Source organism: Myodes glareolus, chromosome 13, assembly GCF_982192425.1.
Source record: "Myodes glareolus chromosome 13, mMyoGla1.1, whole genome shotgun sequence".
Classification (NCBI taxonomy): Eukaryota; Metazoa; Chordata; class Mammalia; order Rodentia; family Cricetidae; genus Myodes; species Myodes glareolus.
This window is the reverse complement of record NC_142038.1, coordinates 77,658,529-77,685,922: the sequence shown is the minus strand read 5'-3', so window position 1 is coordinate 77,685,922 and position 27,394 is coordinate 77,658,529. Positions and strand designations below refer to the sequence as shown.

The following is a 27,394-nucleotide window of genomic DNA, read 5'->3' as shown; positions in this document are numbered from 1 at the left end:
AACAAGACATATACTAGTGTGTTATTCAGTCTCCATAAGTTTGTGTATATTCCATGCATAGCTAAGAATAATGTATATTCTAAAGTGTTTGGATAGGATGGTCTATAGATGTCAGTTAGGTCCATTTGATGGTGTGTCATTTAACTCAGATGTCTCTACCTTTGAGAAATGATTTATCCACCACAAAATTTAAGAAAAGTTTATATGAGTGAAAATGGGAGGGAGTTCCTTTGTTTTAATAGCTTGCCACAGCAAGGTAAGACTGCAGGCAGGGAGATTTCTGACCAGCAAGTGGCACCGATCCTGTAGCAGAAGATACAATGGAGGGGTAAGTGTGTTCCTGATCCACCACACAAGCCCGGTAAGGGAACATACAATTTTCCGGCCACCCTTATCTCTCTGGGTATTCTGAAGGGGCTGCTTCCCCCAGCTAAAACCTCTCTCCTCCTACCCCATCCACGCTTTCAGCCAGGAACCCCTTCCCTTCCTCTCTCCCTTTTTTGAGGGAAAATCCTCCAATTCAGCCTTTGTGGGCACTGATGGGATGGGGCAGTGAGTGCAAATGGGAGGGAGTTCCTTTGTTTTAATAGCCTGCCTGCAGAAAGGTAGGACTGCAGGCAAAGTGATTCCTGGCCAGCAAGGGGCACTAATCCTGTACCAGAAGACAGAGTGGAGGGAAGAGCCATTGGAGAGCATCTGAAGGAAGAGATAGGCAGGCGCCAAGGCAAGAATTCGTCCAACAACCTGAAAAACAACATGAAAACACCAGATCCCAGTGATCTTATGAAAGAAGGACTTAAACACCCTATTCGGGAAGAAAAGGAAAACAGTGTCATTATGAAAGCAATAGAGTCTCTTAAACAGGATATGAATAACTCACTTAAAAAAATAGAAGAGAAATATAACAAAGAGATTGAAGAAATGAGTAAAGAAAAAGAAGAGAAATAAAATAAAAAGTTTGAAGAAATGAGTAAATTCGTAAAAGATACCTTGGGAAACCAAGAAAAAAAAACAATCAAACAGGCAATGGAATCAGTTCAAGAATTGAAAACTGAAATGGAGGCAATGAAGAAAACACAAACCAAGGGCTGGCTGGATGTGGAAAATCTGGGTAAACAAACAGAGCTTTCAGGAACAAGCAAAAAAAATAGAATACAAGAGATAGAAGAACGAATCTTAGATTATGAAGACATCATAGAGAAAATAAACGCTCTGATCAAAGAAAACAGAAAATCCAAAAAATTCTCATCACAAAACATTCAGGAAATCTGGGACATAATAAAAAAAACAAATCTAAGAATAATAGGGGTAGAAGAAGAAGAATAATTGCAGATCAAAGGCCCAGAAAATATATCCAACAAAATTATAGAAAAAAAAACTTTCCCAACCTAAAGAACGATATTCCTATGAAGGTTGAAGAAGCATACAGAACACCGAATAGACTGGATCAGAAAAAACATTACCTCACCATATAATAATCAAAACACAAACCATTTAGATTAAAGAAAGGATATTAAGAGCTGCAAAGAAAAAGGGTCAAGTAACTTATAAAGGTAAACCCATCCGACTTACACCAGATTTCTCTATGGAAACCATGAAAGCCAGAAGGTCCTGGATAGAGGTACTACAGAAACTAAGAGACCATAGATACAAGCCCAGACTACTATACCCAGCCAAGCTATTGTTCACTATCAACGGAGAAAACAAAATATTCCAGGATAAAAACAAATTTAAACAATACATAGCTACAAATCCAGCCTTACAGAGAATATTAGAAGGAAAATCACAACCCAAGAAATCCAACATTGCCAACACTGCCTACAATAACTCAGACATCTAGAGACCCTTCACAAGCACAGCTCAAAGAATGAAAACACATACACTCTACTACCCAAAAAAAAATGACCGGAGTCAACAACCACTGGTCATTAATATCACTTAATATCAGTGGAATCAACTCAACTATAAAAATGCAAAGACTTAGAGATTGGATACGAAAACAGGATCCAACATTCTGCTGTTTACAAAAACACACCTCAAACACAAAGACAGACACCTACTCAGAGTAAAGGGTTGGGAAAAGGTTTTTCAAGCAAACGGACCTAAGAAACAAGCGGGTGTGGCCATTCTAATATCTAACAAAATCGACTTCAAACTAAAAGCAATCAGAAGAGATGGAGATGGACATTTCATACTCATAACAGGAACAATTCATCAGGAAGAAGTCTCAATCCTGGATATCTATGCCCCTAATACAAAGGCACCCATGTATGTAAAAGAAACACTTCTAGAACTCAAGTCAATCATCAAGCCACACACACTAATAGTAGGAGACGTCAACACACCTCTCTCTCCAATGGACAGGTCAATCAGACAGAAACCTAACAGAGAAATAAGAGAATTATTGGAGGAATTGAATCAAATGGACTTAACAGACATCTATAGAACACTACACCCAAATAGGAAAGAATATACCTTCTTCTCTGCAGCTCATGGAACCTTCTTGTAAATTGAGCACATAATCGGTAACAAAGCAAACTTCCACAGATACAAAAAAATATTAGTAACCACCTGTGTCTTGTCAGATCACCATGGATTACAGTTAGAATTCAACAACAGTGCTACCCCCAAAAAACCAACAAACTCATGGAAGTTGAACAGTCAACTACTAAATCACCCCTGGGTCAAGGAAGAAATAAAGAAAGAAATTAAAATCTCCCTTGAATTTAATGAAAATAAAGACACAACATACTCAAACGTATGGGACAATATGAAAGCAGTGCTAAGAGGAAAGTTCATAGCACTAAGTGCCCAATTAAAGAAAACGGAGAAAGCACACATTGGAGACTTAACAGAACACTTGAAAGCTCTAGAAAAAAAAAGAAGCTGAGTCACCCAGGAGGTCTAGAAGACTGGAAATAATCAAACTGAGGGCTGAAATCAACAAAATAGAAACACAGAAAACAATCCAAAGAATCAATGAAACAAAAAGCTGGTTCTTAGAGAAAATCAACAAGATAGACAAACCCCTATCCAAACTAATCAAGCAGTAGATAGAGAACATGCAAATTAATAAGATCAGAAATAAAAAGGGGGACATAACCACAGACACAGAGGAAATTCAGAGAATCATTAGATCTTACTATGAAAGTTTATATGCCACAAAGTTGGACAATGTAAAAGAAATGGACATTTTTTTAGATAAGTACCATATACCAAATTTGAACCAAGAACAGGTGAACAATCTAAATAGACTTGTTAGTCGCAAAGAATTAGAAGCTGTTATCAAAAATCTCCCTGCCAAAAAAAGCCCAGGACCAGATGGTTTCAATGCAGAATTCTACCAGAACTTCCAAGAAGAGCTAATACCTATACTCCTTAATGTATTCCACAATATAGAAACAGAAGAGTCATTGTCAAACTCCTTTTATGAAGCTACAGTTACCCTGACACCAAAACCACACAAAGACACAACCAAGAAAGAGAATTACAGATCAATCTCACTCATGAACATCGACACGAAAATTCTCAATAAAATAGTGGCAAACCGAATCCAAGAACACATTAGAAAAATTATCCATTATGATCAAGTAGGCTTCATCCCAGAGATGCAGGGCTTGTTCAACATATGCAAATCTATCAATGTAATCCATCATATAAATAAACTGAAAGAAAAAAAACCATATGATCATTTCATTGGATGCTGAAAATGCATTTGACAAAATTCAACACCCATTTATGATATAGGTGTTGGAGAGACTGGGGATACAAGGATCATACCTAAATATAATAAAAGCAATATACAGCGAGCCAACAGTTAACAGCAAATTAAATGGAGAGAAACTCAAAGCCTTTCCACTAAAATCAGGAACACGACAAGGCTGTCCACTCTCTCCATACCTCTTCAATATAGTGCTTGAAGTTCTAGCAATAGCAATAAGACAACATAAGGAAATCAAGGGGATTCGAATTGAAAAGGATTAAGTTAAACTTTCGTTACTTGCAGACAATAGGATAGTGTATATAAGTGACCCCAAAAACTCTACCAAAATCTTCTACAGTTGATAAACACCTTTAGTAATGTGGCAGGATACAAGATCAACTCCAAAAAATCGTTTGCCCTCCTATACACAAAGGATAATGAAGCAGAGAGGGAAATCAGAGAAATATCACCTTTCATGATAGCCACAAACAGCATAAAATATCTTGGGGTTACTCTAACCAAGGAAGTGAAAGACCTATTTGACAAGAACTTTAAGTCTTTGAAGAAAGAAATTGAGGAGGATACCAGAAAATGGAAAGACCTCCCCTGCTCTTGGATTGGGAGAATCAACATAGTAAAAATGGCAAAAGCAATCTATAGATTCAATGCAATCCCCATCAAAATCCCATCAAACTTCTTCACAGACCTTGAGAGAAAAATGATCAAGTTTATATGGAAAAACAAAAAACCCAGGATAGCCAAAACAATCTTATACAATAAAGGAACTTCTGGAGGCATTACCATCCCTGACTTCAAACTCTATTACAGAGCTACAGTATTGAAAACAGCTTGGTATTGGCATAAGAACTGAGAAGTCGACCTATGGAATCAAACAGAAGACCTGGATATTAACCCACAAACTTATAAACACCTGATTATATACCTAAATTAGGAATTAGCTCAAGAAAAACATGCTCAAGAAAAAAAGCTCAAGAAAGCTGTACACCAACTTTTTTTTCCATAAATGAAAGTTTCTTGTCTATTTTCTTGTCCCAAGAAAAACTTATTGGATCTTCTTAACATTCACCATGACTCATTAAGGGGATTTGTACCACTACTAAATGGGATTGTGGCTCAATGGTAAAGCTTAAGTAAATCATGTGATAGCTCTCAGCAAGTCCTCATCACTATAAATGCAAAGAACAACAAAATTCACAATAGCATGATACAAGAACCTTACATGTATTACCATAATACCAACTATTTTCATGTTATCTCCTAAGAGAAGAAGGTCATTTGGATTTACTCCCTTGTGTGGTTGCCATAGCAAGTTAGGTACAAAAAACTCTGTGATGACAGTTGCTCAAAGAACAAAATCTACAGTGTTCCTTCTACTGTCACAGAGTCTCTCTAGACTCTGTAGAGATGCAGCTAATACTTTGGAATACATAATGATGTCATTTGTCCAACTCTCCTCATCACTCTGACTGTTGTAACATGGTATCTCAGAGTCCTTTTGATTTGCATTTCCTGATGGCTGAGAATACTAAACATTTCCCTAAATGTCTTTTGGCCATTTGAAATTCATCTGTTGGGAATTCTCCGTTTAGATCTATAACTCATTTTTAATTGGATTATTTGGAATTTTAATGTTTAATTTCTTGATTTCCTCATATATTTTGTATCTCAGTCCTCTTTCCGTTGTGGGGTTACTGAAGACCTTTCCCCATTCTATAGACTGTCTTAAACTTTTGCTATTTGCAGATGATATGATAGCATATAAGGAATGCCAAAAATCTCTACCAGGGGCCTCCTACACCTGATAAATACTTTCAGTAATGTGGCAATATACAAGATAACTCAAAAAAATCAATGGCCATCTTATATACAAATGATAGAGAAGCTGAGAAAAAATCAGAGAAACATCAGTATTCATAATAAACATAAATAACAAAAAATATCCTGGGGTAACACTAACCAAAGAAATGAAAGATCCATTAACAAGAACTTTAAGTCTTTGAAGGAAGAAGATCTAGAGCACAGCCCCCCTCAGCTTCTGTGGCAGGGTCTTCGGTGTTCCACCAGACTTTACCTGCCCCCACGGTCACCCTTTTGTCTCCTGTGTCCTTGGAATACCAGCTACCCCTATTGCAGTGCTGAGGAGTTCCATCCAGAGGGCTGTCCCTATTTCAGTGCTGAGGAGTTCCACCCAGAGGGTGCTGATGAATTCCATCCAGAGGGCTATTCCTCTCTCTGTGCTTAAGAGTTCCATCCAGAGGGTACTGAGAAGTACCATCTAGAGGGACAGGAACAGTTTCTGCCCCTGCACTGAGGAGATCCACCCAGAGAGTCAGTAACAGCAAATACTGAACTAAGACTCTCCTGGCTCCATTTGACGGAAGAGATGGGCAGGTGCCAATACAAGAATTCCTCCAACAACCTGAAAGGCAACATGCCATCACCAGAATTCAGGGATCATGAAACTAGAAGAATTGAACACCCTACTCCATAAGAAATAGAAGAAATCGACTCTAAGGGAAGCTATATGAAAATAATAGAGGAACTTAAATAGAAGGGGAAAATCTGTCAAAAAGAAATCGAAGAGAAGTATAACAAAAAGTTTGAAGAAATGAGTAAATCTGTAAATGAAACCCTGGGAAACCAAGAAAAAACAATCAAACAGGTAATGAAAACAGTTCAAGAATTGAAAACTGAAATGGAGGCAATGAAGAAAACACAAACCGAGGGCCGGCTGGATATGAAAAATCTAGGTAAACGAACAGAGACTTCAGAAACAAGCATAACCAATAGAATACAAGAGATAGAAGACCGAATCGCAGATTATACACCATAGAGAAAATAAATGCTCTGACCAAAGAAAACAGCAAATCCAACAAATTCTCATCATAAAACATTCAGGAAATCTGGGACACAATAAAAAAAAAAACAAAGCTAAGAATAATTGGGGTAGAAGAAGGAGAATTGCAGATGAAAGGCCCAGAAAATATATTCAACAAAATTATAGAAGAAAACTTTCTCAACCTAAAGAACGATATCCCTATGAAGGTTCAAGAAGCATACAGAACACCGAATAGACTGGATCAAAAAATAACATTCCCTCACCATATAATAATCAAAACACAAAACGTTCAGATTAAGGAAAGAATATTAAGAGCTGCAAAGGAAAAAGGTCATGTAACTTATAAAGGTAAACCAATCAGACTTACACCGGACTTCTCTATGGAAACCATGAAAGCCAGAAGGTCCTGGATAGAGGTACTACAGAAACTAAGAGACCATCGATGCAAGCCCAGATTACTATCCCCAGACAAGCTATCATTCACTCTCAATGGAGCAAACAAAATATTTCAGGATAAAAACAAAATTTAAAGAATACGTAGCCACAAATCCAGCCTTACAGAAAATATTAGAAGGAAAATCACAACCAAAGGAATCCAACATTGCCAACACTGCCTATAATATCTCAGACATCTAGAGACTCTTCACAAGCAAAACTCAAAGAAGGGAAGCACACACACTCTATTACCCCCCCCCAAAAAAAAGGAAAATAACCAGAGTCAACAACCGCTGGTCATTAATATCACTTATTATCAATGGACTTAATTCACCTATAAAACGGCACAGATTTAGATGCTGGAGAAAATGTGGAGTGAGGGGGAACACTAATTCATTGTTGGTGGGAATGCAAATTTGTGCAGTCACTGTGGAAATCAGTGTGGAGGTTTCTCAGGAAACTGGGAGTCAACCTACCTCAGGACTCAGCAATTCCACTCTTGGGAATATACCCAAGAGATGCCCTATCATACTACAAAAGCATTTGTTCAACTGTTCATAGCTGCACTATTTGTAATAGCCAGAACCTGGAAACAACCTGGGTGCCCCTCAATAGAAGAATGGTTAAAAAGGTGTGGAACATATACACATTAGAGTTTTACTCAGTGGTAAGAAACAATGACATCTTGAATTTTGCATGCAAATGGATGGAAATAGAAAACACTTTACTGAGTGAGGTAACCCAGACCTAAAAAGAGGAATATGGTATGTACTCACTCATAAGTGGATTCTAACCATAATTAAAGGTCTTTGAGCCTATAATTCGTGATCCTAGAGAAGCTAAATAAGAAAGTGAACCTGAAGAAAATCGTATAGTTATCCTCCTGGATATTGGAAGTAGACAAGATTGCCAGGCAAATTCAGGGGCACAGGGGGTGTGGGTTGCAGGGTTGGGGTGGATGTAAGGGGAGATGGGTAGAGAGAAGGGAGAAGGGGCAGATTCGGGATAGTTTGGGGAATGGGATGGGTAGGATGGAGGAAGGAATGATATGGGAGCAGGGAAGTAAATATCTCAACTAAGGGAGCCATTTTAGGGTTTGTAAGAGACTTGATTCTAGAGGCAGTCCCAGGTCCAAGGAGAGATCCCCAGATTGTTCCCTGGGCAGCAGAGAAGAGGGTGAATGAATTGGCCTCATCGTATAACCATACTGATGATATTTTGCATATCACCATAGAACCTTCATCGGGCGATGGATGGAGATAGAGACAGAGTCCCACATTGGAGCACTGAACTTAGCTCCCTAGGTCCAAATGAGGAGCAGAAGAAGGGAGAATGTGAGCAAGGAAGTCAGGATCACAAGGGGTGCGTCCACCCACTGAGACGGTGGGACTGATCTAATTGGAGCTCACCAAGGCCAGCTGGACTGGGAGCGATGGAGCATATGATCAAAATGGACACTCTGAACGTGGCTGGCAATGAAGGCTGACTAAGAAGCCAAGGACAATGGCATTGGGATTTAATTCTACTGCATGGTCTGACGTTGCGGGAGCCTGGTTTGTTTGGATGTTCACTTTTAAAGACCTGTATGGATGGGGGTGCCACGGACTGGCTCAGGGGAGCCACTCAGACCATGGGAGAATCAGGGCAAAGGCTCAGGAGAATTCAGGAATCGGCGGGACAAATGGCAGACAGACACATTCAATGTGGTTGAATATGCTGCTGTAATTTTACGTTTTTCAGTGCAAGATTTTATATTCTTTTACAATCAGAAAACTTGGCAAAGGCATACATCATCAGATCATAGAATAGAAAAGAACAGCATAAAACAGTTTACAAAGAGAATCTTTGAAGATGCTTTGGCATGGGTACAAGGACTTTTGCTCTCTCATATTTTGTTAAATAAACTCTTTTTCTTGCTATCAGAGAGGCCATTGCCCTTGAGCTACACCATCTTTATCAGCCTGTACCAGGTGGCTGGCTGGTTTGAGCTAAGTGACCTTGTGCTCAGACTATCCTGGGTGGGAAAGAAGAAGGCCACTATCTTCCTGGGTAAATTTTCTGCTAGAAAATTTCAAAGATATGGTCTCGAACCTTTCTGAAACCCACTCCACATCGCTAACTCTCCTCCCTTCTTAATTCTCAGGCTCAGATGTTGTCAGCTTAGGTTAGGTCTTTTTCTGTCCACAAGAAAGGCTTCATAGGCCTTCTGTTTGCAACTGCACTTATTTCCCAGCCAAATGCCTAATACTGTTTTCCTGTAGAAGGCTTCTAAGGTTTTTCCTAGTAAGATTAACTCCTTTTGCTCCACATCATTAAGGAATTATCCTAATGATGACCCCCCAATTCCCAGAACTGGCTACTTCTTTTAAGGCTTTAATGAATGGTGGGGCAGAGCTCAAAATGTCCTCAGCAGTCTTGTTTGTATTCATAACTGCCTGGAATAGTCTAATCTGTTGGTAATATGCAAGAATCACAGAAAGACAAGAAAAGGACAGACATATCGGTGCCAAAGACAGCAAGGTCTAGTCAGTGCAGGTTGCAACTTCAGGTGGCATCATAACCACAGCTGATTGCCAAGGGACAGCCTGGGGCAACAACTCCACGGAGCACAGACCCCAATCCTATGGCAACAGGCCGTCCAGTCAGCATTTCTGCTACACTGGCGTGACAGCCGGGGATGTAGCCAAGGGGCAGGGAACCCTGACTGCTCTTAAGACTAGAGAGGAGGGGGAAGTGGTGAGGGGTAGGTGGTGAGGGGGAGGGAAAAGGGAGGTGGGGAAGAGGTGGAAATTGTTAAGAAAGAAAGAAAGAAAGAAAGAAAGAAAGAAAGAAAGAAAGAAAGAAAGAAAGAAAGGAAAGAAAGAAAGAAAGGAAAAGAAAAGAAAAGAAAAGAAAAGAAAAGAAAGAAGATCGATCAGAAGAAGGCTATCAGAAAATGAAAATAACTCCCATGCTCTTGGATAGGAAGTACCAACATAGTAAAAATGACAATACTACAAAAAATAATCTACAGATTCCATGCAATCCCCATCAAAATCCCAACACAATTCTCAACAGACCTTTAAACAACAATACTGAATTTCATATTGAAAAAAAAAAATAGCCAAAACAATTCTGTACAATAAAGAAACTTCTGGAGGCATCACCATCCCTGACATCAAGCTCTACAGTAATGAAAACAGCTTGGTATTGGCATAAATATAGACAAGTAGAACAATGGAATCAAATCAAAGACCTGGATATTAATCTACACATCTATGAACACCCAATTTTAGACAAAGAAGCTAAAATCATTCAATAGAAAAAGGAAAACATCTTCAATAAATGGTACTGGCATAACTGGATGCCATCATGCAGAAGAATGCAAATAGATTCATAATTATCCCCATATACAAAAGTCAAGTCCAAATGTATTAAAGACACCAGTATAAATCTGACCACACTGAACCTGAGATTAGAGAAAGTGTGAAGTAGCCTTCAAAGCATGGGCCCAAGAGACCACTTCCTAAATATAATACCATTATCACATACACTTAGAGAAACAGTAGATAAATGGGAACTCATGAAATGGGAAGCTTCTGTAAAGTTAAGGGCATAGTCAATAAAGATAACCTTAACAGAGCTAGTGAAAACTGTCTCAAGTGAGAAATTGCCAAGTAATTTAAAAACCCAGATGTTTTGCACTACCACATTAGGTAAGACATTAATGAAAGGTATTGGTTATTAAGTTTTGTTTGTGACATAATTGCATTTTAGTAACACACAAATTTTTAATTATAGGCATTACAAAAGGACAAAGCATTTGTTATAAAAATTGAAAGAAAAATCCATTTTTTCTAGCATTGCAAATTGCTACAGTATGATTATGTAGGTCCCCATAGTCTCATTTACATGAACACAACACATTTATCAGTGTCAAAATCAAATATGTCACATATTTGACAGTATATTTTCATAGTTGAAAGTGTTTTAAAATAATTTTATTAAGTTTGATTTTCCTGAATATTAGTAAACAAATTTTAAAAGAAAATAACTGCATTTATACTTGATTTCCTTGACTATTTAGAAGTGCTAAAAATTTTATCCCTATTTATTTTATTTAGGGTAGAAAGGAACAGATCGAGTATTTCACTATAAAAGTTTGACCTTCATTAAACCTGATATGCTTCTTACTTCTCTGTTCTGGTTCTTTGAAAGATGTTCCTAGGTTGTGACAAAAGTTAAAAGTTGTCACTGATTTACTGTTTATATAGAAAACATTTGTTAAGTGTTCTAAATCCTCTATTTTTGAATCCCTATATGATACAAGATCTCACTATGTAGCCCAACTGTCCTGAAATCTAGTATGTTCACCATGTAAGTCTTTTCCTCCTGAATTCTGGAACTAAAGTCATGTGCAAACTCCTGGCAAAACAACGTTGAATCCATTCTTCAGCAGATGATTATGATTGATAACTGCTGTCCTTACCATATATCTTCATGTAGAAGAAATAACAAAAATTTGAAACTTTAGCTCTTCACTATAACATACACATATATGTGCACACACCAACAGCAAAAAAAAATTACATTTTTTTAGGTCTTTGTGTTTATTTTATACAACTGCTAACTGACTTAGGATAGCAACAAAAGTGAATGAACAACAACAAGGGGAATTGTTTTTAATGCTGTACTCACTTAGAATACCAAGTAAACCCTAACATGTGATTTTTGCAAGATGTAGCCTTGAAATGTTGCAAGTATCAGAAAATTATGAATCTCCACCTTGGGTATTAGTTGTTATATACCTTTGGGATCATTTAATTTGCAGTATATTGGGAATTTCATAATGTGAAACAAATTTATATTGATACATAGCTCCATTTAATTGGGTCACATAATTTTCCTTGACTTTGGAAGTAATCAATCAATGAGGACTGAAAACTAATTCATGTAAAGACCTCAATTTTCCTACTTCTCTTAACTCCTCACATGGCCAATTGATGTGAGCATGAACATCATGAAGAGGAATAGCCCTTTACTTCAACATCTTTTTCCAGTTGACATTAAAGATAAAACCTTTACACAGATGATGAAGAGTCAAGATATGGTTTGACTCTTAAATCCAAAGAATATACTTGTATTCATAGAATTCACTACTGTACAAAACAGACTACTTGTGGGTGCAAAGGGAAGTAGGTACCTATCTGCAAAGGTATGTGTGGAGGACCGCAACAACATACTCCATTACAAGATGGCGTTGGCATCTGGTTTCACCGCCAGGTGAACAAGATAACGCACATGTGCTTGGTAGCTTCCCACTGCTGTCCCTGCCTACTCCCGAGGCATCATCTGGGATAAAGGGCAGCGGACCAATCCAAGAGTGACATGTCTGAAGCGAGGACTGTTTCCTATATAAGGGATGGGTTCCCTCATTCTGGGTCTCCGCTTTGGAAGCTTATGCTCTCTTTCTCAAGACACATTAAAGCTTTTCTGCAGAAGGATCCTAAGTGTCCCGCGTCATTCCTGCCTCCACCGACTTCCTATTGATGCCCCAAATGGGGATACAGCCCGTCCCTATGCAGCTGCCTAAGCCCCTACCCCCTGGAAGCATGGGCCTGCTTTTAGGGCATGGCTCGCTTACCTTACAGGGACTAATTGTCGACCCAGGCCTTGTTGATAATCAGCACACTGCTAAAATACAAGCCCTATGCTCTTGCCCTAATGGAGTTTTTTCCATCAATAAAGGAGACAGGATAGCTCAGTTACTGTTTCTCCCGGCAGACATCCACCAGAGGCCAAAAAATAAATTAATGGGGTCAACAGGACAAGATTCGGCCTACTTGGTTGTTAGCCTTCAAGATCGACCCAAACTGCCCCTTTGGGTTAATGGTAAATGCTTCGAAGGCATTTTGGACACCGGCGCAGACAAAAATATTATCTCATCGTGCTGGTGGCCACAGTCCTGGCCCGTTACCGAGTTGTCTCATGCCCTACAGGGCTTGGGCTACAGTGCAAACCCCACCATTAGCTCCACCAGATTAACCTGGAAAACAGATGAAGGGCAGTCAGGATATTTTACACCATATGTCCTCCCCCTGCCAGTCAACTTATGGGAAAGAGACATGATGCAGGGTATGGGATTGACCTTATCTAATATATATTCATCTCAGGCCCAAGATATAATGATAAAAATGGGCCATAGGCCAGGAAAGGGCTTGGGTCACTCCAAGCAAGGAATACGGGAGCCAATAAATCCTAAACCTAATATCAACAAACAGAGCTTGGGTTTTTCATAGGCGCCACTGGGGCAGCACGGCCCATACCATAAAAAACAGAGACCCCAATATGGGTTCCCCAATGGCCACTTACCTCTAAAAAATTAAAAGCAGTAAATCAGCCAGTTAATGAACAATTGGTTCTGGGACACATAGAACCATCCACCTCTCCATGGAATACACCCATTTTTGTCATTAAAAAGAAATCAAAAAGATGACGCTTGTTACATGACTTGAGCCATTAATGAACAAATACACCTTTTTTACTTAAACAAAAAGGGGAAATAATGAAGGAGTTGCCCCCGACGCCAAAAATGGCCATTGCCATGGCTCTGTTCACTATAAATTTTTTAAATTTGGATGATAATGGCCAAAATGCGACAACACAACATTGTTCAGATCCACAACGGCCCAAGGATTTGGTTAAATGAAAAAATGTGCTTTCTAATGAATGGAAAGGCCCGAATTCCATTCTATTGAGATCCAGGGGAGCTGTTTGTATGTTCCCACAGGATCAGGAAAACCCATTCTGGGTGCCAGAGAGACTGACCCAAATGGTAAAAAATGACCCACAACATGCAGACTCGCCTAAAGATTTGGCTTCTGTTCCTCCTGCCATTTTGTGGATGGATGACAACGGTTATGATGGAGCAGCAATGGGGGATACTCTCAGCCTTCCCGAAGCCGACACCAGTCAGCCATAGAATGGCGGTGTTTCCTCGGTTTTTTACAACCAATAAGACTCTGGGGCTCCCCTACCTTCCTAGAAATGATTTATAAGCTTAGCCGAAGGATTCCAGTCCTAGGTCGTGTCCTTCATCTCCTACTTCAAAAAACGGGTGGGGATGGGAATGTTTGGAGCAGCCCTATACTATGAAATAATGTTTCTCCTCTGGATGGTCTGCTAACTCAAATCCCAAAGTCGTAGGGACAAAATGGTTATTGCACAAACACTGGCTGCCCTAAAACATGGAACCTCTACTGACATGTGGCTATCTATGTTAAAGCAGTAAGGTTTATGCCAACCAGCTCCTACACCCCTAGGACAATGGTCCATTGCACAGGGTAAAATGCTTGGCTTAGCTAGCCCTAAAGGTTATCGAGCTAAAGAACATCACACAGAGAATGGCCCTCTCTGAGAGATATGTCGCCCTGCATAAGGGTTTCCTGCCACATATTCCCTTTCCCAAAAAAATGACAGAGGGCAGGCCAGATAAGTTCCAGATGTCATAAACCTAGGGGCAGATTCTGTGCAAGCCCATTATAATGTTTCCGCTTTGGGAAATGCGACCTCTATCTTTGCCTTCTGAGGGAGTTGCCTTTCTGCAAAGAAGTAAAAGAGGGGGAGATGTGGAGGACTGCAACCACATACTCCATTACAAGATGGCGCTGGCATCCGGTTTCACTGCCAGGTGAACAAGATAACGCACATGTGCTTGGTAACTTCCCACTGCTGTCCCTGCCTACTCCCGAGGCATCATCTGGGATAATGGGCAGCGGACCAATCCAAGAGTGACACGTCTGAAGCGAGGACTGTTTCCTATATAAGGGATGGGTTCCCTCATTCTGGGTCTCCGCTTTGGAAGCTTATGCTCTCTCTCTCAAGATGCATTAAAGCTTTTCTACAAAAGGATCCTAAGTGTCCCACGTCATTCTTACGGGCGAGACAATAACGCGGGACAGGTATGAGGTCTACCACGACATCAGCAAAGATGCTGAATAAAATATAAAGAACCATCTCATAAATTTCTCGTATGAGAGAAAGTAACTCTAGTGTCTTTCTATTACTTGATGCAGTAGTAATGAGAGCAGGCTGCGTCCCGCCGCCCAGCTAGCTTACACCCAAAATAATTGCACAGAAACTGTATTCATTTAAACACTGCCTGGCCCATTAGTTCTAGCCTCTTATTGGCTAACTCTCACATATTGATTCAACCCATTTCTAATAATCTATATCACCACTTGACTGTGGCTTACCGGCATGAGTCTAACCAGTGTCCGGACGTCTTGGAGAGAAGAGCCATGGCATCTGCCACACTGCCTTCTTCCCAGCATTCTGTTCTGTCTGCTCCATTCACCTAAGGGCTGCCTATCAAAAGGCCAAGACAATCTCTTTATTTAACCAATAAAGTTAACAGAAATACAGAAGGACTTCCTACACCAATTTGATGTGGTAACTAAGAACAGTACCATCTTAAGTCTTCTGCCAGATAAGACAAGCAAATGACTGAGGTTATCACCTCCCTATGAAGATCAAGATAACGTGGACTCCACAGAAGGTTTTGAATATGATGCTGGAGCAATGGCTCAGTAGCGAAGACAGCTTGCTGTTCTTGCAGAGGACTCCACTTCATTTCAAGATGGCTCACAGCACCCAAGTGAGACAACTCATTAACTTCTGTAACTTGACAAGATATGATGCCCTCTACTGTACACCTCAGTTACCACATTCTTGGGTACAGAATAATACACACAAAGTTTTTAAATAAATTAAGGTTTTGAATAGGTAAGGAGAGTTAGTTAGACAGCAATGAGAGTGACAAGCACTAAACTCTCATCTTCAAACAGAGAGCTATTACTTTGGAAATAATGGCTAAACATATTATATGTAGATGGATAATGAAAAGAACTTTTCAGCCTTAAGAATGTATTCCATTGTTTGTGACATATGACTCTGTAAGTAAAACCTGCTTCATAGCTAAACATGAACAGAATTCAGCACAAGTTTTAAAATGCAAAAAGAACAGAACTGCTTGTGTAGTCACTTTAAAAGCTCCATCTAAAATGTGGAAGAAAATTATCTGTCATGGACTACCCAAACACCAAAGATTCTGGGTAATTCTAGAATGATGGTGTGAAGGACACATCTCAGTGAAAGGTAATTTTCTGCCAAGTGACCATTTCAAGAGTCAAATAGATAATTCGGAAGTCCTATTTGTTGCGTATATATATTTACCATATATTTCAAAAGAAATGGATATTCTGTGGTCCTTAGAGACAGAGGTGGTGGAGGTGGTGGAGGTGGTAGTGATGTTGGTGGTGGAGGTGGTAGTGGTGGTGATGGTGGATGTGGTGATGGTGGTGGTAATGGTGGAGGTGGAAGTGATGGTGGTGGTATTGACTGGTGGTCCTAGGAAGAGTTTTAAAAGGCATTTATTTTGCTAATATTCCAATAATTTTTCTTTACTTGGTCAACTGAAATTGTTCTTTTTGGACAGAAAGGTTGTCTACAAGATAGATGCATTTATGGTGACTCTCCTTTGCAGCATGGCATAATACATAGTACAGAAAGAGACCAGAGACAAAGATCTTTGCAAAAGATCCCATTTATGAGCACAGCAAAGCTCAGGGTTCTCATACAACCTTAGCCACACATGCACTTCTGGAAAAGATGCTAAGAGGCTCCTGAGCTCTAGTTCTGCTCTTTCTGTTCTGAATAGTGTAAGGAAGTTTAGGATCAGCTCCCATCACCTACCATGACTAGAAGTATTGGAAAAACATCTTAGTTCACAGTTGTGTTCCCTGTGCTACATGTACAGTGAGAGAGAAGAAAAGCAGTAACTCTGGAGACAGATCAGCAAGCTCCTGCAGGACTACTGTGTGATATGAAGGTATCTTTACGTGCCTAAAACTATTCATTTACTCAAGTTATCACTAAATACTTTCAATTGACTCTCCTTAGATGATATAAAAGAATTCTTTATTTCACCTCATTTAACATATGTGAAAACCAAGTGGGAACTTCTTAGCATATCCCATGACCAAGATAAAGTACTTGAATCCTTCAAATGAATGTACTGGGACTGTGGTTTAGTGACAAAGCACATGCTGGGCATGTGGGACTTCTTGATTCAGTCCTCATGTACACAAATAAAATCCAACAATTTTCATGCAGAAATCACGAAAAGAATCTCCCCCATGTTGTTGCAATTCTGACTCTGCTCATCTCATCACTAAGGGAAGAGGGCAATTTAGATTCATTTACAGATTTTGCTCCCTGGTGTGATTTCCAAGATCAGGCTGTGATGACAGCTGCTTGAAGCACAACTCATAGTTTCATTGTTAACAGAAGTGACAGAGACTCAGTGGAGGAGGACAGGACAGTCCTATGTGTCACAGAGCAGGGTCAGTGGAGGAAGATAGGGCAGTTGGTGCTCTGTGTCACAAAGCAGTGTGTCCAGTGGGAGAGGGCAGGGCAGTTGGTGCTCTGTGTCACAGAGCAGTGTTGTCCAGTTGGGGAGGACAGGACAGCTGGGGCTGTGTGTCACAGAGCAGTGTTGTCCAGTGGGGGAGGACAGGACAGTTGATGCTGTGTGCCACAGAACAGGGTCATTTGTTCATTTTCCTTTTAGTGTAAGGAATTGCTGTGGAAATCATGCTTTGGAACATGGAAACCATGGATAAGCATATCCTGTAATATTCATAAACAATAGGAAATGAGGGGCTAGAAGTATGATTAGAATGGAGAGTGCTTGACTAGAATGCTCACAAAGCCCCATTTTCAAACCTTAGTACTGCCAAAAACAAAAAGAGAGAAAAAGAAAATGCAAAGGTTGTCTTTAATCATCTTTAGAGAATCTATTGTGATATATTATGATGACAGAATCGCCTTTAAATGAGGGATGCATAAAGATAACCATGAGAAGTTATGGAAAACTATCTAAACAGAAATTTTAGAAAGATGATCTAGTTCGATATTAAGCAAGAAATTAATGAAAATGATTGAACATTATATATTATCTTGTGATGTACCTAAATTTTAGTGAACTATGCAATAATATGTAGATACAACATATAAAGTATTTGTTATACAGACTGTAAGAGAATGGGCTGGAAAGATTTCATTACAAGCCAAATGTGCTGTAATGTATAGAGGATACATACAATGTGCAAGCTTAGAACCCTTCTTTTTGTGCATTGATAGCCCATATGTCAGGGCCCCAAAATAAAGAAACCCATATTTTTTAGACAATATGTCTATTATCTGAAATTTCTTAGAAATTATCTCTGCATTTACACTGTATTTACATACTTCATTCTGGGGGAGTTAAACTTTTTACTCTTCTTTACAATGTATTTACTTAAGGTAAACCACTTACAGCAACAGTTCTCGACCCTCCTAATGCTGCCACCTTTTAATATAGTTCTTCATGTTGCACTGATCCCAGCAATAACATTCTTTGTTGCTACTTTATAACTGTAATTTTACTACTTATATGAATTGTAATGTAAATTCCAATATGCAGGATAGTCTTGGGTGACCATAAAAAGGGCATTTGAACTCCAAAAAGGTCATAATCCACAGTTGAGAATCAGTGACTTAGAGGAATGTAGTATGAAAAAACCTTACCTGAATTAATCTGTGCAGATGTTTTGAGCACTGATTATGACTCTTCCTCAAGTGGAACGTCTCTGTGATGTAGTTAGAAAGTGATAATTATTTCAATATTCATATAAAAACATTTGTAAAAATTCTCTGAATTCTCTATTCTTGCATTCCTATTATAAATTGCATTAGGCATTTATTTATGAATAACTTTAAACTGTGTTTCAACACTTAACTATGAGTTTGATGCTCCTCCCAAGAGATGTCCTTAGTGAGACATGAACCAACCATAACCTTTAAGCATCCATCGCAGTGCCAGCACTCCCATAAGTCACCATATTTTTGACACCATACATGTTACTGATTTTGTTACTTACCTGTTTGCTAGTAGATGCCAAACCATCAGCAAATATTGCTCTGTGACACTGAGTCACATCCCATTCCAAAACTCAAAGGAGGGGAATGCAGTTGCTCCATCCTCATTCTTTTGCATCTGCGGCTAAGCTCAAGATTCCTGAAGCAGAATCTTCAGATTTTCCCTGCTTCCATGTTGAACTTCACCATTGTTGTGTGGACCTGTTCTTCAAGAACCATGTCCAATGGTCACTGCGAATGGGATCCCAGCAAAGCCATAAAACTTGAGTATTAGTTCTTTGTACTCATCATCGATAATTGTTCCTAACCATATTAGCTGTTTCAGGAGTTTGGGTACACAGTTCACTAAGACAACATCAAAACAATTCAGATAGGATTGGAACAAAAGTATACCATATGATTATAGCATTTAATTGTTATGATAGATAATCTAATGTATTTGACTATTCAAAAGCCACTTTGCAGCAATGTGTGATCAAAGAGATAAGATGACTGCTTAAATGTATTTATGTTAAACAAAGCTTTTTAAAAGAAAATATATAAAAAGAGTGGAAGTACTAAAAGTGATTATAAGTTTCATTGATAATAAAAATTAAACTAAGTCAATAGTTTTCAAAATAGTAAACATTAATGTGAAGTTACCTAAATTAACATACAATCACTAGTAAATTCAGATTATTAACAAACTCAATCCTGGTACAGCATACTATTCTTCCGTTGTGGTCTGAACGGATCCTTTCCATTTGCACCTCCTGCTTAATCTCTGAAAGACAAATCACCCTAATACCCTCCTTGCTGTAACAGCTATTTATTTTAAAAAGCATTTATCTTTAAAAATTATTTGTTTTTATTGTTTGTGTGTATGTGATTTGTGTATAAGGTTAAATTTATTATTTTTTGAGTTGTAAAATGAAGCACAATTTGAGATGAGATGTGTGTGCTGTGTTCTTTTTCACCAACTACCAAAAATATGAAAACCATATCTGTGGGAAAATGTTGTAATCTTAACAGATTCAGTGAGAATGCTTGAGTTTTGGCATGTAGAAAATGGATCTTAGTGTAATTGTTGGAAGCAAGTTCAGAATAAAGTTAAAAAATACTTCACCTCTGTTTTGGCATTAATATCTGCTTTGTGCTCAAGTAGTTTACTGACAATTGTTTTGTTTCCACTATAGACAATATAGTGAAGGGCGGTATTCCCACTGAAATCTTTCATGTGTGGATCAGCACTGTGCTTCAATAATATGGAAACACATTTCAGGTTGTTCTGCTCTGTCACCTGTGGGTATTGTACAAGGAAATAGACAAGGAAGTCAAAATAAACACTACTACAATTGTATTGAATGGTTACGCTTAGAACTCAAATTGTTTAGGTTATGCAAATTGTTAGGTTTGCTTTTAAGTCAGGGTCTCTTAAATGCCCCAGACTTGCCTTAATTCAATCTTCTTGCCTTGGTTTTCAAGTATTAGAAATTCAAGGGTGTGCCACCAGACCTAGATAGTCTAAGCATTTAGATCTGTGCTATTTGGTTATTGTTGGAAAGGGAGAGTTGTTTGTTTGTTTGTTGTGGTTTTGCTAATTTGAAACAGACTCCAGGAAATGAATAAAGGGATACTTACTGGAAGAGTTGCTTTTATCAGATTGCACTATTGGCAAGGCTTTGAGCATTTTTTTGATATAGAATGATGTGGGGGCTCAAATTACTTGGGGGTTGGCAGGGCTGGGAAAAGGGTCCAGAGTTGTACAAGAAAGCAAGTTGAGCGAGCCATGGAAAACCAACCTTCCCCATGGTCTCAATTTCAGTTCTTGCCTTCAGGTTCCAATTTTGAGCTCCTGCTTTGGTCTTCCTCAATGGTGGACTGTGATGTGGAATTGTAAGCCAAAGAAACATTTGCTTCCCTCAATGGGTCTGTGTTTTATCACAGCAACGGAAATGAAACAAGGACAAGACAAAATCTATTTCATAATAAAACTGCTAGTCAAAAGATACCTTAATCAAGGGTGTGTATCCTTTGTCATCCTGGACATTAACATTACAGTTCTTTCCGATTAACAGTGCTACCACATCTGAGTGATTATAAAAACATGCGTAGTACAGTGAAGTCCTATAAATTGAAAGGATATTTTAGGAAATCACAGAATACTATGTCAAAGTACATTATATTATAACTACTACATAGTATGTAATTCATTTCCTCCCAATATAAGAGCAGCACTTGGAATTTCCTCATTTCTTTCTTTTTCTACTCAAGTGTTCATTTGCAGAACTAGGGATATAGTACATGGTTTCTCCATTCAAGCAAGTGCTCTATCAGGAGCTACATGCTTGATCAGAGCAGCCTGTCTGAGCAAAAAGACAACAGTCAGTAGGTTAAACTCCATTTGGATTCAAATCCTACTCTAATAGCTAATTCTTGGACTTTTTATGAGCTCCATAACTCGATTTTCTAATTCCTGTGTGGAGGATGAAACAACAGCTGTCTTACACAGTGACACTACTGTGAGGCTTCAATCTGCACAAAGCATGTACAAGTATTCCTAGCCCCTGGCAGCTCAGTGGGTCATGGATAATGATGATGATTACTCTTCCTACTGCTATCAAGGTAGCATTTCAATGAAGAGGGAGAGTAGAATTCTACCTACTGCACACATGCAAATTTTCATTCAAATCAGCTAATATTTTTTTGAATTATATTGCCCAGGCTAACCTTGAATTTTGTAATTCCCCAATTCATCCTCCCTGTAAGTAGGGCTGCAAGCTAATGTGACTTTATTAATATTTCAGCATCTCTGACCTGAAAATGTCACTTACAACTCATGATATTGTATACTGAAGAGCTACTTCAGTGGGAGTTCAGGTTCTAAAGAGGATGTGTGGAGTCAGTGTCGGAGTCGAAGGTGGAGGGAGACAGACAAACTGAGGGAGAGTTTGAATAGCTGTCAGTGTGCTAATTGAAAAATAATACACCTTTTAAATTCTATAGTTGCACACAGGATTAAATGGGAGAAAGGAGGCATGTGAGTAAAGATTCCAAGAATATGAATATAGAAATGTAGATTCCAGAAATAAGAATGTAGAAATAAAAAAACACAAAACTGTAAGCCAAGGAGAATGAGAGCAAACAGTCAGCAGCTTTCTGAGTGGCTTACAGATTAACGGTGGGTTACTTTGCTTTACAATCAATAGCTCTGTCTACATGGCTGAAGAGACTTCTGCAAACTGAAGGTCAGCTTTTTGATAACCTCCCCCGGCCACTCATGACCAGAAATTGATGTGAACTGAGTTAACCTTTAAATGATGGGGTATACCTGATTCTTAGGTTGTGAATTATCCCATACCCTTCCTTGCTACATAAAACTGGGACTTTGGTAAACACCATCAGAGAGCACCAGAGAAAAACAATGAACTAAATACAAATACTAGTTTAAATGAAAAACTCTGTTAATAGAAATTGTAAAAAACAAACAAAATGCTTTTGTAGTATGTTTGGACATTTCTTGGGTATTGCAATACCCAATACCCAAGAGTGATGCTGTATACATAGTTGAGCATATGTCCTTGTGGCACGATTGAGCATCCTTTGATATATACCCAAAAGTGGTATTACTGGGTCTTGAGGAAGGGTATTTCTTAATGTTCTGAGAAACTGCCACACTGACGTCCAAAGGACATGTGCTCAACTATGTACACAGCATCATTGTTTGTTATAGCCAGAAATTGGGAACAACCTAAATGTCCCTCAACCGAAGAGAAAATAAGGAAAATGTGGGACATTTACACAATGGAGTACTACACAGCAGAAAAAAAACAACTTCTTGAATTTTGAAGGAAAATGAATGGAACTAGAAAACATTATTTTAGTGAGGTAACCCAGACCCAGAAAGACAATTATCAAATGTAATCACTCATAAGTGGATTTAAAAATAAAGAAAAACAGCCCACAAATCTTAGAGAACCTAGACAACAAAGAGGACCCTAAGATAGATAGATATCTTATATGTATATATATATATATATATATATATATATATATATATATATATATATATATATAAATCTAATCTACATGGGAAGTAGAAAAAGACAAGATTTCCTGAGTAAATTGAGAACATGGGGACCTTGCAAGAGGGTTGAAGGGGAGGGGAGAGGCAGGGAGGGGAGCAGAGAAAAATAAAATTCAATAAAACATGGGGGGAGTTCAGAAACCATCCTTGACCACAGCCTTACAAGTCCAACTTTGGCTATTGTCTCTGCTAGATGATAAGCTTTTTGCCCCATGGAGATGTTTTTTTATTTTTTTCCAAGAATAAAGTTTGCTTCTGTTTTTAGTAGACTTTGGTGGTCTGTCCCCCATCTTTGCATGACCCCCATGGACACAACATGAGTTGGGGTTGAGAAAGCATTGACCTTGATAATAGGTACCAGTCATATGTTAAAAGGAGGGCCACAAGTTCTCCTGCTAGGTATAGTCCCCCTTTTTAGCAAACAGGAACTTTCTTCAAGCCCCTGAGGAAAAGATAATTTGATCAAATTGACCAACGAAGCAAGTCGGTGTAGCTATCCTAATATCTAACAAAAACAAATTTCAAAGTAAAATTAGTAAAAAAAGATGGAGAAGGACATTTCATATTCATCACAGGAAGAAAATCTATCAAGATGAAGTCTTCATTCTGAATATTTATGCCCCAAATACAAGTGCACCCACATTTGTAAAAGAATATTATGAATGTTTAAATCACATACCAGACCATAAACATTGATAGGAGCAGACTTCAGCACCCCACTCTCACCAGTGGACAGGTCTGCCAGACAACAGCTTAATGGAAATAACAGTTATTACCACTCAAATGGGCTTAACAGTTATCTACAGAATATTTCACTCGAACACAAAAGAATATACCTTCTTCTCAGCAACTCATGAAAATTTCTCTAAAATCGACCACATACTGGGTCACAAAGCAAATCTCAACAGATACAAAAAATGGAATAACATCCTGTTATCTTATCAGATCACCATGGATTGATATTAGAAATCAACAACAACAATTACAGAAAGTCTTCGAACTCACGGAAATGAGCAATACTCAACTTGACCCACCACTGGGTCAAGAAAGAAATAAGAAAGAAATTAAAGATTTCCTAGAATTCAATGAAAATGAATGCACAAAAATACTCAAACTTATCAGACACTGTGAAAACAGTGCTAAGAGGAAAGTTCATAGAACTAAGTGCCTACATAAAGAATTTGAAGAAATTCTCACACTAGTAACTTAAAAGCACACCTGAAAGCTCTAGAACAAAAAGAAACAAGCTCACCTAAAAGGAGCAGAATTGCAGGAAATAATCACACTCCAGGCTGAAATCAATAAAATAGTAAGCAAGAGAACAAAACAATGAATCAAAGAAGCAAAGAGTTGGTTCTTTAAGAAAATCAACCAGAGAGACAAATCCTTATACAAACTAACCAAAAAGCAGAGAGAATATCCAAACTAACAAAATCAATAATGAAAAGAGGGACATTACAACAGACACTGAGGAAATCCAGAGACTCATTAGGTCATAAAAGCCTGTACTCCACAAAATTGGAAAATCTAAAAGAAATGAATAAAATTAAAATTAAATCAAAACCACATAAAAATTTAAATAGCTCTATTACCCCTACAGAAATACAATCAGTGATTAAAAGAGTCCCATTCCCCCCTCCAAAAAAAATAGCCTTGGGCCAGATGGTTTCGGTGCAGAATTCAACTAGAATTTCAAAGAAGAGCTAATACCAATACTCCTCAAATTATTCTGTACAATAGAAACTGGAGGAGCATTGTTAAATTCTTTTTATGAGGTGACAGTTACCCTAATACACACACCACACATCATGCACTCTAGAAAGGGAATTATAGACAAATCTCTTTTATTACCTTTGATGCAAAAATAACAAAATGATGGCAAAACTAATCCAAGGATATATCAAAAAAATCACTTGAACTAATGGGGGCTCACTAACTCCAGCCTGACAGCAGGGAACCAGCATAGAACTAAACTAGGCCCTCTTAACCTTGGTGACTATTGTATGACTGGGACAGACTGTGGAGACACTGGAAGTGAGACCAGGATATGTCCCTACTGCTTGTGCTGGCTTTTTGGAACCCATTCTCTTTGGAGAGATACCTTGCTCAGCATAGATTCAGTGGGGAGAGCCTTGGTCCTGCCTCAAAGCAATGTGCTAGACTTTGTTGACATCTCATAGGAAACCCTACATTCTCTGAGGAGTGGATGGGGTGGGCTAGGATAGAGGCAAAGTGGAGAGAGTGGGAGGAGGGAAGAAAATGGGAACTGGGATTGATATATAAAATGAGAAAAGATAGTTTTTTAATAAATAAATTTTAAAACATCATCCTCCATGATCAAGTGGGCTTCATCCCAGAGATGCAGAGATGGGAGGCTCTTGTGAGACAGTAGAATGTGTATGGTGTATAGTAGATATTTGAATAGAATTCCTCTTTGTCTCCTAGCAACGAGGATGCATGCATGCTCGCTTGCGAGTGCAGGTACTCACAACTGAATAGAATGCCTGTCTGTGCCTGGCTCGGACTCCAGAAGCAGTAACCTGGCCTGCCATGCACAGCTCACCTGCAAACCGCTGCTAATTGCAGCTCTGAAACTGATCTACCTGTCTGACCTCCAAAGGCCAAACACTGACGGGAACTGTGTGATGGTTCAGATCCTTCCCAGCCCTGCTGTGCTCATGAGCTCAATAGGCCTAGTGATTCCCTCTCCTCAGGCCCTGAGCCTGGAACCTGTGAGAGGTCCTGATGGATGTGGACCCATTATTCAGACCACTTGCTTTCTATTCTTGCAATTCTTTAGCATTTTGTAGGCCTTGCTCCCCAGTCTTTCATTTCATTCCGATCATACCCTAAAGCTAAAATGCGTCAGGGCCTCCTTTTTATTTTATTTGTTTGAATTCATAGAAAGACAAAGAAAACAAGAACATGCTTTTTCTCTTTGTAATCTTTTCTACTGCATTGTTAAAAATTTCTTTTCCTTATCTCTTGACTGTATCCACAATTTTTAAAATTCAGCAAGCACAGACCATATAAGAAGGCTGTGACATTTCTGCCCTAAGATTCTCCCTTAATGTTTTCTTTCTTTGGGGATGATATTTAGAATGATGTTTTAAGATTAAGTAGTGTCTAAAAGTCACTTATGAATGAGTATGTATGATATTTGTCTTTCTGGGTCTAGGTTACCTCACTCAATATAAAAAAAAAAAAACCAGCCTACACTTCACAATCCCAGAGAACCGAGACAAAAAATGAGGACCCTGAGAGAGACATACGTGAATCTAACCTACATGGGAAGTAGAAAAAGACAAGATCTCCTGAATAAATTGGGAACATGGGTGAGATTTGAAGGGGTGGGGAGAGGTAGGAAGTGGAGCAGAGAAAAATATATAGCACAATAAAATCAATAAAAAACTAGATACTGTACAGAAATACAATTGATATATCTGCCTTGATTTTATATTCTACAACTGCTGAATAAGGTTCTTAAGAGAAGGTTCAAAGTTCAATCTGCCAGATCCTCTGCAGTAGTGACCCAAAGTGGAAGAGAGGAAAATGTTCTTGTTGTCTTGGAATTTACTAAGCACAACTTCTGGAAACTGCAGTTCTTAGCTGTAGTCAGGAAGGCACAAAGCTAATGGAAAATATTATTCTCTGTGAGTTTTGGCTGAGGTTGTGAGTTCTAAGGACTCAGCATTACACACCAATGTTTGTTTAGCACAAAACCATCCAACATTTATTCACAAATGAATTATTTAAAAAGCAGAGTGAAAAGTTGAAAACTTTAGTGGCTTCTGAGAGTACTGAAATGGATACTTAGAATCAGGAACAAATTCACCAACCACTTGTGAGAGAATATCAGTCTCAAAGAAATGCCAGCAAACTGTCATGATAGAGACAAGGTTGGATTTCTCTAGTGGCATGGAGGACAATTGAAACAGGAATCCTAGCCTTGTGAATATGAACTAGGAAACGATCAGTCACTGCTATCATTGGAACAAAGCATGTGGAAGGTCTACCATGCACCATCTCCCTTTGTATATTTGTATATGAACATGGGGTTGCTGCTGTTTTAACCAGGGTTAAACTTTCCCCCATGTCTTCAACATAAGAAAAACTGTAAGGAGAGCAGGTGTCAGTCATAGATCGTGAAACATAAATTTTATCTTTCTGAAAGTTTCTATGCAGGATCCATTAGAAAGTTAGAATGAGAACTCAGAATATTTAGCAAATGGATCTTCACACAAATGTTAGAAAGATTTTATATTTCACAGTGACACAGTATCTTAAAAGAGTCAACACCAACAGCTAAGAGTCTGAACAAGGCATTGCAGTGAGAAGTGGATGGGTGTGTATATCAGGTGAGGACTGGATG

At 38.7% G+C, this 27,394-nt stretch overlaps 1 protein-coding gene across 1 annotated transcript in view; it reads right to left on the bottom strand.

The window, feature by feature from the left end:
- LOC146891851 (uncharacterized) overlaps positions 1-27,394 on the bottom strand; it is a 102,104-nt gene that overhangs the window by 39,511 nt on the left and 35,199 nt on the right. The window contains 2 exon segments of the mRNA XM_085676507.2: positions 20,062-20,235; positions 20,948-21,062. Coding sequence (XP_085532633.2) covers positions 20,062-20,235; positions 20,948-21,062 — 289 coding nt within the window.